The following is a 14,237-nucleotide window of genomic DNA, read 5'->3' as shown; positions in this document are numbered from 1 at the left end:
GATTTGTTTGTAGGTGATGCCTTTAAAGAAGATGTAATTTTGGCTGAAGATATTGTTGGGCACGGCAAGGAAGGAGGCTGTAAGTTTGAAGGTGGGCAGGCGTTGGAAAAGGTAGTGTTAAAAGGTAATATGGCAATAGGCAGCAGGGATACTGGTGTAGAGGGAGGTGGCATTGGCAGATAAGAGAGACAGGAACAGTGAAAAATCTGTAAAGGAAATGATCAGTGTCGTTTCTGTTGGAGAATAGGTTGTGGGTGAAAGGCTGAAGGTGTTGCCCAACAAAGGCAGAAATTCTCTCTGTGGAGATCAGTATCCAGTCACAAATGGGCATTGTACATTTTCTAAATCTGGTGGAAGATTGCACAATAGATTGGTTTAGTTCAAGTGTGGCTGCCTGTCTCGACACCACCTCTATGCCATGAGTAGTAATCTATTGTTAATTCATGTTGTTGTCATTCCATCCAGGATTTTCCATAGTTTAATCAAAAGGAGAGTCATTCGCAAGCTAGTTTCATATCAGCTTTTAACTCTTTAATGATAGTGAGTTCTCACAGAAAAACTCCCTTCACTCATGCTGTTCAGGCTACAGTAGATGAATCTGTCCAGAGACATAAGAGCAACTGCACGAATTTGAATAATTTGTAGCTCTACTTATGCAAATGGAACCACTATTAATTCAAATTACAAATAATATAATACACTATGTCCAATATGAAGGAATTACTGGATGAAATAATTACACATAGGCTCCTTTTGCCATTTTAGTCATCCAGATTCCCATTTCTAGCACAGTTTCTTCTGAAGTAGCAGAACACGAAGGGAAGGGGATTAAGAGTTTAAAGTTGCAATGATAATGGGGCAGTTAGAGGAAGGGCATTAGCTTAGCAGAGGAGAAATAAGAGAATTTATCACACTGTTGCCGAAAGAACCATCATCAGCTTGACAAGATTTGGGGCAGCTACATAAAATCTAAATCAGTGTGACCAATGGGAATTTGAACCCCATTCCTTTCGAATACAACTCCATTGTCATAACCAAATTGCCAACTCCTTCAGTTTGGAATCTGGAACTGCATTTTGAATTACATATCCATCTGGTTCTACCTGACAGTAGTAGTACTCTCTTTCTGCTTCTTACCTATTTACCTTCTTTTTCTGTGTGTCTCCTCCTCATTCTGTCTTCCTTTTTGACGGTATCTCGTATTTCTCTGGATTCTTTCTATTGCATTTTTCTTTCTCTTTTCTGTATCACCTTCCATTGGTACAGGGTCGTTCAATAAGTAATGCCATACTTTTTTTTTTTTTTTTAAGAAGCCATTAATATACACAGACAAACATCTTTGTTGGTGCTTCACATTTGATGTTTGTATTGTGCGCCTGTGAAGTTTCAAACCATTCTGGCAGATAGCAGAGCCGTCGTACAGCATCAAAATGGTGTCTACATACAACTCACGTTACAAGCAGCGTACTGTTTTTGAATTCTTGTGTGCAGAAAGAGAGACCGTGGCGAACATCCATAAACGTATGTGTGATGCTGCAGTTCATAGGAGTACAGCTGAGATATAGGTAAAGAAAGTTTCAGCCTCAGGAAATGCAGAAACAGAGCTCCACGATCAGTCACACTCAGGACGTCCTGCCACAGTCACTGCTCCAGACATGCTGATGCCATTATTCGTGCCAAATGGCACTTAAAGATTCTCTACGAGGTACACACTTTGAAGATGACGAGAGTATCAGTTGTGCAGTGAAACCATGGCTACACCCACAGGACAAAAGCTTTTACCAGAAGGGAATACATGCTCTTCCTCAACGTTAGCGTATGGCCATAGAATATGATGGAGACTAGGTAGAAAAATAGGACACTGACAGGACATGTTGATATACACTGTCACCAAATTCTGACTCTTAACAATAAATATGTTCTGACAAAAAAAAATGTGGGGCATTACTTACTGAATGACCCTTGTATATTTTGTTCTCTCTTCAGGTTTTTTCTCTACCTGTCACTGAGATTATGGAAATCTGAACATGTGAACCTATCTACAAGTCAATGCCCCTAGACTTTTTCATTATTATTTAAGACACCTATTCAGTACTCTTGCAAAAATTTCATTTGTAATTTTAATTATATACCATCCTTGTGTTGCTGTACATATCCACATATTCCTAATCTAAACAACTTTTACTTCTAAAGACGGATTGGTCATTTCTGAAAGACAGAAGTTTCCATCATTCCACAAAATAAAACTCTTACTGCTGTCTCCTGTGCAAGGTGAGTCACGTAAGATGTAACACTCCTTCTATGTCGTGAACAGTTCGGAGATGCAAAAACTATGTTTTCGGAAAATGATAGTATGCTGCAGGGCATGTGCTTTGGTACGTGATAGAGTCTTAACTCTTTATCTATCAAAATACTGAAGCAAGTATGACTTTTTAATAGAGTTATACACTCTTTTAATGGTATCTGAAAGTGCTTGGAAAGATGAGTACAGTGATACAATGCTTGTTAATGTTGAGGTTGAAACTCTTCGCAAAAGAATCCCAGAAAAATATTACATACTAAATATGCTCATGCCAGGCTATGTCATTATATCAAACCTTTTGACTGTTTACTTGTATGGACTGCAGAACTGGCAGGAATTGTGTCTTCTATCAGCGGGTCACTTCTCCTTCAATATTCCTTGCAAGCTTACACACACAACAGTGAGGAGAAGTTAGACATGGTACTTTTATACAGCAAATGGTGGCACGAGACGTATTGGCAAGGAATGTGGAATCAGTTTCATTCATATCTTGAACCGACATAAATTCCATTCCTGTCAACTGTCATGTCATCAGGCGTTCTGAGAACATGATTTCGGGTTTGCTCTGTATCCCTTAGGAGACAACACTATGATCTTCCAATGTGTACTCTTTACTGAGGAAGCAAAGTTACGAACCACGGTAATGTACATTTATGCAACATGAACTTAGGGGCAGCTGGCTTTGTCAGGTACAATTATGACCATGAAGCATAAACCTATGGTGCAGGATCATACTAAATTCCATTGTAGGACTTTACTTCTTACCACACATGTTAAATAGAAATACATATGCACAATCTGTTATGAACATTCTATCCGTTCTTGTTCAAATGGCTCTGAGCACTATGAGACTTAACTTCTGAGGTCATCAGTCCCCTAGAACTTAGAACTACTTAAACCTAACTAACCTAAGGACATCACACACATCCACGACCAAGGCACGATTCGAACCTGCGACCGCAGCTCTGTTCTTGTACAAGCAGTACCAGTGGGTAAGTAGCAACATACAGGGTGTTTCAAAAATGACCGGTATATTTGAAACGGCAATAAAAACTAAACGAGCAGCGATAGAAATACACCGTTTGTTGCAATATGCTTGGGACAACAGTACATTTTCAGGCGGACAAACTTTCGAAATTACAGTAGTTACAATTTTCAACAACAGATGGCGCTGCAAGTGATGTGAAAGATATAGAAGACAACGCAGTCTGTGGGTGCGCCATTCTGTACGTCGTCTTTCTGCTGTAAGCGCGTGTGCTGTTCACAACGTGCAAGTGTGCTGTAGACAACATGGTTTATTCCTTAGAACAGAGGATTTTTCTGGTGTTGGAATTCCACCGCCTAGAACACAGTGTTGTTGCAACAAGACGAAGTTTTCAACGGAGGTTTAATGTAACCAAAGGACCAAAAAGCGCTACAATAAAGGATCTGTTTGAAAAATTTCAACGGACTGGGAACGCGACGGATGAAAGTGCTGGAAAGGTAGGGCGACCGCGTACGGCAACCACAGAGGGCAACGCGCGGCTAGTGCAGCAGGTGATCCAACAGCGGCCTCGGGTTTCCGTTCGCCGTGTTGCAGCTGCGGTCCAAATGACGCCAACGTCCATGTATCGTCTCATGCGCCAGAGTTTACACCTCTATCCATACAAAATTCAAACGCGGCAACCCCTCAGCGCCACTACCATTGCTGCACGAGAGACATTCGCTAACGATATAGTGCACAGGATTGATGACGGCGATATGCATGTGGGCAGCATTTGGTTTACTGACGAAGCTGATTTTTACCTGGACGGCTTCGTCAATAAACAGAACTGGCACATATGGGGAACCGAAAAGCCCCATGTTGCAGTCCCATCGTCCCTGCATCCTCGAAAAGTACTGGTCTGGGCCGCCATTTCTTCCAAAGGAATCATTGGCCCATTTTTCAGATCCGAAACGATTACTGCATCACCCTATCTGGACATTCTTCGTGAATTTGTGGCGGTACAAACTGCCTTAGACGACACTGCGAACACCTCGTGGTTTATGCAAGATGGTGCCCGGCCACATCGCCCGGCCGACGTCTTTAATTTCCTGAATGAATATTTCGATGATCGTGTAATTGCTTTGGGCTATCCGAAACATACAGGAGGCAGCATGGATTGGCCTCCCTATTCGCCAGACATGAACCCCTGTGACTTCTTTCTGTGGGGACACTTGAAAGACCAGGTGTACCGCCAGAATCCAGAAACAATTGAACAGCTGAAGCAGTACATCTCATCTGCATGTGAAGCCATTCCGCCAGACACGTTGTCAAAGGTTTTGGGTAATTTCATTCAGAGACTACGCCATATTATTGCTACGCATGGTGGATATGTGGAAAATATCTTACTATAGAGTTTCCCAGACCGCAGCGCCATCTGTTGTTGAAAATTGTAACTACTGTAATTTCGAAAGTTTGTCTGCCTGAAAATGTACTGTTGTCCCAAGCATATTGCAACAAACGGTGTATTTCTATCGCTGCTCGTTTAGTTTTTATTGCTGTTTCAAATATACCGGTCATTTTTGAAACAACCTGTATGTGGCTCCAACACGACAGCTGCCCAGCTCAGTCCTCCCATGTTACAATGCAAATACTGAAAAGTTTCCTGACCACTGGATATGACGGAATGCTGCAGTTTGTGACTGGCCAGGTCTCTTAATTTGACTCCTCTTGATTTCTTTCTATGAGAAGCATGGGAAGATGAAGCTCCAACTACACCAGATGATATGCACCACTGAATCACCACATCATGCAGTGGCATCTGATCCAGTGCAGATTCATCTTTTCACCTATCTCCTAAACAGTGAAGCAAATGTGCCTTGCAGCTAATGGTAAACAATTTGAGAACCTGTTGAAGTACACTGTAAAACCATGTTTCACTAAAGGAACTATTTATTTTTTATTAGGTATTTTGTGTATGATTAATTTATTAATAGTGCATAACAATGTTTCATTCTGACAGCATGTTAATTCTGTAAACATTAGCTGTTCCAGTTTACCGCATTGTATTCAACTATTTCAACAATCTCCTGACAAATGATCAGGGTAGTATTATATTCAAATGTTTTATGTTTTTTATTTTATACTTTCTGACATGTTCCACACCCATGGGTACCTAATCTAGGTGGCATGGTGTCAGTGATTTTGATCATCAAACAGTTTGGTTTATTTAAAGTGTATTCCATCTACTTACAGTTTCGAGAAGAATTTACAGACACATTTGTCTGACAGCAGGTGGTTACTTTAGCCAGCATACAGGCATCTCCAGGCAAAGAAAGGTCACAGTTTTTTTTTCCAAATGTAAGAAAGTTAATACAAAAGTTCCCTTTTTTCCACTGAGCAGGGCTGTTTACCACTATAAGTGTACCCTACATTTCCGTTTCGGCTCTGACAAGTATGCAGCAACAGGCAACAGGGAGGGTTTAAACTGAAAACTGCCCGACACACACACACACACACACACACACACACACACACACACACACACAAAAACGTACATACATACGAAATAGTTTTCCTAAGTCCCATCTGATGCACCAGAAGCTAGCCCATGCCCTATTTCCTGATACAAAAATCAAAGCTGACCCAGTATCTTTGTCATATAAGAAATGAGGTTTTATCTAGTTGTGTATGCCTGTCCTGCAGCATATAACATCAGAGCCTCACATAAGAGTTCTGCTTGGCTGTGTTTACATCACAATACCTGACTGTGGCCAAATTGATTTCTTACTTTAGTATACTTCTTGGATTGTTTTGCAAAGAGTTTCAACCTCAACATTGACAAGCATTGTATCACAGTACTTGTGTTTCCAAGCATTTTCAGATGCCGTTAAAAAATTATATCGTTTTGTTTAAAAATCTTATTTGCTTCATTACCTCGATTGATATGAGAGTTAAGACACTTTATCACATATCAAGGTATATGCCCCTTAACACAGCATGCTATTATTAACTGAAAACCTCAGTTCGATATTTGGACCCATTCATGAAAGGAGAAGTAAAAGAAGAAGAAGAAGAAGAAGAAGAAGAAGAAGGGATGTTATGTCTTACACGACTCATCCTGTGCTGCATTCATGACACAAAAAGAAAATCCAAATAAAATGTAATATTCTAAAATGTTCTCATTATGACCGCTTTGTTCCAGGGGTAAATTATTCATTCACTAGATCTCTTTGCAATGTCTACTCATGAAAGGGAACAAACATCACTAATATTCTAGCCAGTAACACCAAGAGCACTACTGAATGGCTTAACAAGCTTACTGCTATGAATGGGAAGATAATAATGGAGTGGGTTCTTATGTATGACTCAGTGACCAAATCATTATTCTCATAATGAAAAGGAGACCAATATCAATCACAATACACATATTTAAATCCCTACTTCATAGATTGATATAATGAAATGGAGAACTTAACTGAAAGAGATAATTGTTTTGCACCCGCCAATGCCCTAAAATGTAGTATCCATATTTACAGTTCAAAGAGGTTTCATATGGTGTGCGCTTCTGGATATTAATCTTCACAAGAAGAAATATAACATCAGAGAAAATCAAACAGATTACAGGTGAAAATGTAATTCAACTGTATTTTGCCAAAAAGCAGAACTCACTGCACTGTTAACTAGAACATCTTTCTTGTTCATGAAACTAATGCCGATACAGAAGTTAAAAATTATTCTTTAAGAAAAATACAGTAATTTAATGTTCTTGTAGAATATAAATAAAAGGTAACAAAATGGTTCAAATGGCTCTGAGTCCTATGGAACTTAACTTCTGAGGTCATCAGTCCCCTAGAGCTAAGAACTACTTAAACCTAACTAACCTAAGGACATCACACACATCCATGCACGAGGTAGGACTCGAACCTGCGACCGTAGCGGTCGCGCGGTTCGAGACTGTAGTGCCTAGAACCGCTCGGTCACTCCGGCCGGAAGTAAAAGTAACAACTCACAAATTAGAAGAGGCATTTTTATGTGCTTTTCAGAGACTCCACGCCTCTACTATTTTATGAGCTTTTACCCATACAACCTAATTATTTACATTCTACAACAAAAACATGATACGTACCTGTTGTCCCACCACACTAACTAGGGCCGACTTGTTGAGGAAATGGCATTCAAGTGGCAACATTCCTAGTTCATGGTGCTTCTTGACTGGGGGAAAAAAAAAATAAGGATCAGCAATCTAAACAATCAACTGCACTTTCATATTACAAGAAGTTGCTATATCAGAGGCATGTGATTTTTAGTTAAACACACACACACACACACACACACACACACACACATTTTTGTACTAATTACATCCACTCTGAATCTTCCAGTACACATACAACAATGTTTTCTTCATCACAGGCAGAAGATACACGCTAATACATGGTTATCAAGACAAATGGAAGAGGAACAGTTAGTAGCAAGTTTTTGATGTGTTATTTAAGCTCATTCAGCTGTCTTTGGACTTTAGTTACAAAGGCAGTTAAATAGGAACAGACAGTTTCTATCATCCTGCCAGCAAGTGAACTGCAATGAAAATAAGTACACAGAGTCAGAAACATTCTGGATGAATAACATCTTCAAAATGTGTACAGAAACAAAGAGCAGCTGAAACAAAACATTTGCCAAAAAATAGACACTTGCTAGCTTTGCTTTTTTCACTCACTGACATTAGATCTAGGAAAACGTGTCACATCCTAAATAGGTACAAAATCTGACCATGTAGTCATTCCTATTAAAGAAAAATTGAACACACAAAAAAGGAGAGGAGAGGAAAAAAGTAAAGAATGAATGGGTAAAAAAAATAATGGTTCAAATGGCTCTGAGCACTATGGGACTTAACTTCTGAGGTCATCAGTCGCCTAGAACTTAGAACTACTTAAAACTACCTAACCTAAGGACATCACACACATCCATGCCCGAGGCAGGATTCGAACCCGCGTCCGTAGCAGTCGCGTGATTCCAGACTGCAGCGCCTAGAATCGCTCGGCCACACCGGCCGGCAATGAATGGGTAACACAAGATATAATAACCAAGATGGAACACTGTAAACACAGGAGGAGGAAAGCGCAACTACAGGTTAAATAATGAATTAAGAAGGGAGACAGAAAAAGCAAAGGAGAAATGGCTGACAGAAAAGTGTGACAAGATAGAGAAATTAGAGAAAGAAGGAAAATACAATTTCATGTACAAAGAAGCAATGGATTTGACATTCAGGGAAAAAAGAAACAACAATGGACTAAAGGAAGAAGAGGCAGCATACGGTAAAATGGTGAGTGAACCCCAAGAAATAATGAGAAGATGGAAAGAATATATAGAATGGCTATACGCTGCAGACAGCCAACCAAGTGGAGAAGACCTTGGGATAGAAGATGGAGATAAAGTTGCAGATGATGACAAAGGAAATGCAATATTAACTAGTGAAATTGAAGAATCTATGAAGGAGATGAAAAATGGAAAGGCAATGGGTATTGACGAGATTCCTGCGGAACTGTGTAAGTCATTGGAGAAAGAAGGGGAAATGGAGTTGGGAATTGTGTAATCAAATATAAATGACAGGAAAATGGCCAAAGGACTTTCTGGAAAGTATCTTAATACCTATAGAAAAGAAAAAGAATAGCAAAAATTGTGAGGAACATAGAACAGTGAGCCTGATATCGCATGCAGCCAAAGTCTTGCTGAGGACGCTCAACAGAAGGCAATATGGAAAGCTGAATTGCATAATAGGGGATGAACAGTTTGGTTTCAGTCGAGGAGTGGGAACTAGAGATGCCATTGAGCTACCGAGAGTGATAGGGGAGAGGTACATGGAGAAGAAAAGGAAAGAGTAAGTTGTGTTCATTGATCTTGAGAAGGCTTTTGACTGTGTCAGATGGGACAAACTGACGGAAATCCTAATGAAACATGGAGTTGACTGGAAGGATGGACAGCTAATTAGAAATTTATATTTGAACCAGAGAGTAGAGTAAGAATAGAAGGTGTGATGATTGAAGAAATTGAACTGGGAAGAGGTGTAAGACAAGGTGGTTGTTTATAACCAACACTGTTCCATATATATCTGGAGGAAATTTTTAGCGACAGTTTTGATGGAAGGAGAGGAGTTTGTATAGGTTGGTTCGTTGGTATAAAGGCGGGAGAAGGGACCAAACTACGAGGTCATCGGTCCCTTGTTCCTAATAAAACAATGCCACAAGTGTGAGAATAAAACGGACGAAACATATAACACAAAATGGAAAGAAAGGAAAAGCCACAAGAATGAAGGGAAGGCAACGGACACTAAAAGGAACAAAAGAGGACAAGAAAACAACAGAGACGCTAGAAACAGAAGAGAGTAAAACATGAAAGCAGATTACAGTGGCCAGCCACTCTGCAACACATTAAAACCTCCAGCCTAAAAGCACTAGGGTGGAGGACACAGATGGTCAAAGGACATGCGCTAAAACCTACATAGAAGTATAAAACGTAAAACTAAAGCTGCTGTGGAGGCACTGTAGCCCAACACCGAAGGCAGGGTGCCGGGAAAGTAAAAAATCTGCCGCAGGGCGGCTAAAAGTGGGCAGTCCAGCAAGGGGTGGACGACTGTCATTTCTACATCTACATCTACATTGATACTCCGCAAGCCACCCAACGGTGTGTGGCGGAGGGCACTTTACGTGCCACTGTCATTACCTCCCTTTCCTGTTCCAGTCGCGTATGGTTCGCGGGAAGAACGACTGTCTGAAAGCCTCCGTGCGCGCTCTAATCTCTCTAATTTTACATTCGTGATCTCCTCGGGAAGTATAAGTAGGGGGAAGCAATATATTCGATACCTCATCCAGAAACGCACCCTCTCGAAACCTGGCGAGCAAGCTACACCGCGATGCAGAGCGCCTCTCTTGCAGAGTCTGCCACTTGAGTTTATTAAACATCTCCGTAACGCTATCACGGTTACCAAATAACCCAGTGACGCAACGCGCCGCTCTTCTTTGGATCTTCTCTATCTCCTCCGTCAACCCGACCTGGTACGGATCCCACACTGATGAGCAATACTCAAGTATAGGTCGGACGAGTGTTTTGTAAGCCACCTCCTTTGTTGATGGACTACATTTTCTAAGCACTCTCCCAATGAATCTCAACCTGGTACCCGCCTTACCAACAATTAGTTTTATATGATCATTCCACTTCAAATCGTTCCGTACGCATACTCCCAGATATTTTACAGAAGTAACTGCTACCAGTGTTTGTTCCGCTATCATATAATCATACAATAAAGGATCCTTCTTTCTATGTATTCGCAATACATTACATTTGTCTATGTTAAGGGTCAGTTGCCACTCCCTGCACCAAGTGCCTATCCGCTGCAGATCTTCCTGTATTTCGCTACAATTTTCTAATGCAGCAACTTCTCTGTATACTACAGCATCATCCGCGAAAAGCCGCATGGAACTTCCGACACTATCTACTAAGTCATTTATATATATTGTGAAAAGCAATGGTCCCATAACACTCCCCTGTGGCACGCCAGAGGTTACTTTAACGTCTGTAGACGTCTCTCCATTGATAACAACATGCTGTGTTCTGTTTGCTAAAAACTCTTCAATCCAGCCACACAGCTGGTCTGATATTCCGTAGGCTCTTACTTTGTTTATCAGGCGACAGTGCGGAACTGTATCGAACGCCTTCCGGAAGTCAAGAAAAATAGCATCTACCTGGGAGCCTGTATCTAATATTTTCTGGGTCTCATGAACAAATAAGGCGAGTTGGGTCTCACAAGATCGCTGTTTCCGGAATCCATGTTGATTCCTACATAGTAGATTCTGGGTTTCCAGAAATGACATGATACGCGAGCAAAAAACATGTTCTAAAATTCTACAAGAGATCGACGTAAGAGATATAGGTCTATAGTTTTGCGCATCTGCTCGACGACCCTTCTTGAAGACTGGGACTATCTGTGCTCTTTTCCAATCATTTGGAACCCTCCGTTCCTCTAGAGACTTGCGGTACACGGCTGTTAGAAGGGGGGCTAGTTCTTTCGCGTACTCTGTGTAGAATCGAATTGGTATCCCGTCAGGTCCAGTGGACTTTCCTCTATTGAGTGATTCCAGTTGCTTTTCTATTCCTTGGACACTTATTTCGATGTCAGCCATTTTTTCGTTTGTGCGAGGATTTAGAGAAGGAACTGCAGTGCGGTCTTCCTCTGTGAAACAGCTTTGGAAAAAGGTGTTTAGTATTTCAGCTTTACGCGAGTCATCCTCTGTTTCAATGCCATCATCATCCCGTAGTGTCTGGATATGCTGTTTCGAGCCACTTACTGATTTAACGTAAGACCAGAACTTCCTAGGATTTTCTGTCAAGTCGGTACATAGAATTTTACTTTCGAATTCAATGAACGCTTCACGCATAGCCCTCCTTACGCTAACTTTGACATCGTTTAGCTTCTGTTTGTCTGAGAGGTTTTGGCTGCGTTTAAACTTGGATTGGAGCTCTCTTTGCTTTCGCAGTAGTTTCCTAACTTTGTTGTTGTACCACGGTGGGTTTTTCCCGTCCCTCACAGTTTTACTCGGCACGTACCTGTCTAAAACGCATTTTACGATTGCCTTGAACTTTTTCCATAAACACTCAACATTGTCACTGTCGGAACAGAAATTTTCGTTTTGATCTGTTAGGTAGTCTGAAATCTGCCTTCTATTACTCTTGCTAAACAGATAAACCTTCCTCCCTTTTTTTATATTCCTATTAACTTCCATATTCAGGGATGCTGCAACGGCCTTATGATCACTGATTCCCTGCTCTGTACATACAGATTCGAAAAGTTCGGGTCTGTTTGTTATCAGTAGGTCCAATATGTTATCTCCACGAGTCGGTTCTCTGTTTAATTGCTCGACGTAATTTTCGGATAGTGCACTCAGTATAATGTCACTCGATGCTCTGTCCCTACCACCCGTCCTAAACATCTGAGTGTCCCAGTCTATACCTGGTAAATTGAAATCTCCACCTAAGACTATAACATGCTGAGAAAATTTATGTGAAATGTATTCCAAATTTTCTCTCAGTTGTTCTGCCACTAATGCTGCTGAGTCGGGAGGTCGGTAAAAGGAGCCAATTATTAACCTAGTTCGGTTGTTTAGTGTAACCTCCACCCATAATAATTCACAGGAACTATCCACTTCTACTTCACTACAGGATAAACTACTACTAACAGCGATGAACACTCCACCACCGGTTGCATGCAATCTATCCTTTCTAAACACCGTCTGTACCTTTGTAAAAATTTCGGCAGAATTTATCTCTGGCTTAAGCCAGCTTTCTGTACCTATAACGATTTCAGCTTCGGTGCTTTCTATCAGCGCTTGAAGTTCCGGTACTTTACCAACGCAGCTTCGACAGTTGACAATTAGAATACCGATTGCTGCTTGTTCCCCGCATGTCCTGACTTTGCCCCGCACCCGTTGAGGCTGTTGCCCTTTCTGTACTTGCCCAAGGCCAAAGCAACACTGAGGTGGGTCCTCACGACGGAGTAGGTAACCATGCGTTAGCCATGTATCGCCAATGCGGAGCAGGCGGAGGACAACTGATTCCCTGCGAGAGGCCTGCATGGAAGACTTCCACACACTCGTAGTCTCCTTAATAACACGCTGTTTGTTGTGCGCGCTGTTATGCCATTCCGTTTCCCAAAGCCAGAAAACCCTGCGGTGTAAGACAGAATGCAGGTCAGCTTCAGAGATGCGTATCTCCAGAAGCAGTTTCCGCGTCGCCTGTTTGGCCAGCCTGTTGGCAAGTTCACTGCTGGGGATTCCGACGTGTCCTGGGGTCCACACAAACACCACGGAACAGCGGGACTGTTCCAGCGCATATATGGACTCCCTAATGGACGCTACCAGAGGGTGGCGAGGGTAGCACTGGTCGATAGCTTGTAGGCTGCTCAATGAGTCAGTGCACAGGAGAAATGACTCGTCAGGGCATGAGCGGATGTACTCAAGAACACGAGATATGGCCGCCAGCTCTGCAGTGAAAACACTGCAGCCAACTGGCAAGGAGTGCTGCTCAATATGTCCCCCGTGAACATATGCGAAGCCTACATGACCATCAGCCATTGATCCGTCGGTATAAACAGCTTCAGTGCCCCGGAACACTTCAAGAACCGAGAGGAACTGACAGCGGAGAGCGGCGGGGTTAACGGAGTCCTTAGGGCCATGCAAAAGGTCCAGACGAAGCTGCGGTTGAGACGCACACCATGGAGGCATACGTCAACGGACCGCAAGTAGAGCTGGTAAAGGGAAGAACTCCAGTTCGGAGAGAAGGGACCGCACATTAACCGCAATCATTAGCCCCGATCTGGGCCACCAATGCAGGAGATGAGACTGCTGCGGGCGGGAAAAGGAGAAGGTAATTCGGATGCTCAGGGGAACTATGAATGTGTGCTGCGTAACTGGCGAGCAGTTGCGCACGTCTGATCTGCAGTGAGGGACACCAGTACGCTGGTCACCGGACTCATCCTAAAATCTCCTGTCGCTAATCGAACCCCACAGTGGTGTCTGGGGTCGAGTAAATGCAATGCTGAAGGCGATGCCGAACCATAAACCACACTCCCATAGTCAATTCGGCATTGGACAAGGGCTCTGTACTGCTGCAGCAGCGTACAGCGATCTGCACCCCAATTGGTGTTCCTCAGGCAACGGAGGGCATTGAGGTGCTGCCAGCACTTTTGCTTAAGCTGACGAATATGAGGGAGCCAAGTCAATCGAGCATTGAAAACCAGTTTTAGGAATTGATATGTCTCCACTACAGTGAGTGGATCGTCATTAAGGTAAAGTGCAGGTTCCGGATGAACAGTACGATGCTGACATAAGTGCATGACACACGACTTTGCAGCTGAAAACTGGAAGCCGTGGGCTAGAGCCTATGACTGCACCTTGTGGATGGCTCCCTGGAGGTGCCGCT

At 42.3% G+C, this 14,237-nt stretch overlaps 1 protein-coding gene across 4 annotated transcripts in view; it reads right to left on the bottom strand.

Annotated features, from left to right (window-relative positions):
* The window catches only part of LOC126474928 (negative elongation factor A), a 152,462-nt gene that overhangs the window by 60,544 nt on the left and 77,681 nt on the right, over positions 1–14,237 (bottom strand). For all 4 annotated transcript variants that reach the window (XM_050102441.1, XM_050102442.1, XM_050102443.1 and 1 more), the window contains exon 3: positions 7,393–7,478. In XM_050102441.1, coding sequence (XP_049958398.1) covers positions 7,393–7,478 — 86 coding nt within the window. The remainder of the gene's footprint in view (positions 1–7,392; positions 7,479–14,237) is intronic.

This window comes from Schistocerca serialis, chromosome 4 (genome assembly GCF_023864345.2).
Source record: "Schistocerca serialis cubense isolate TAMUIC-IGC-003099 chromosome 4, iqSchSeri2.2, whole genome shotgun sequence".
Classification (NCBI taxonomy): domain Eukaryota; kingdom Metazoa; phylum Arthropoda; class Insecta; order Orthoptera; family Acrididae; genus Schistocerca; species Schistocerca serialis.
Note: the sequence above shows the minus strand (reverse complement) of the source record. Positions and strands in the feature narration are given on the sequence as shown.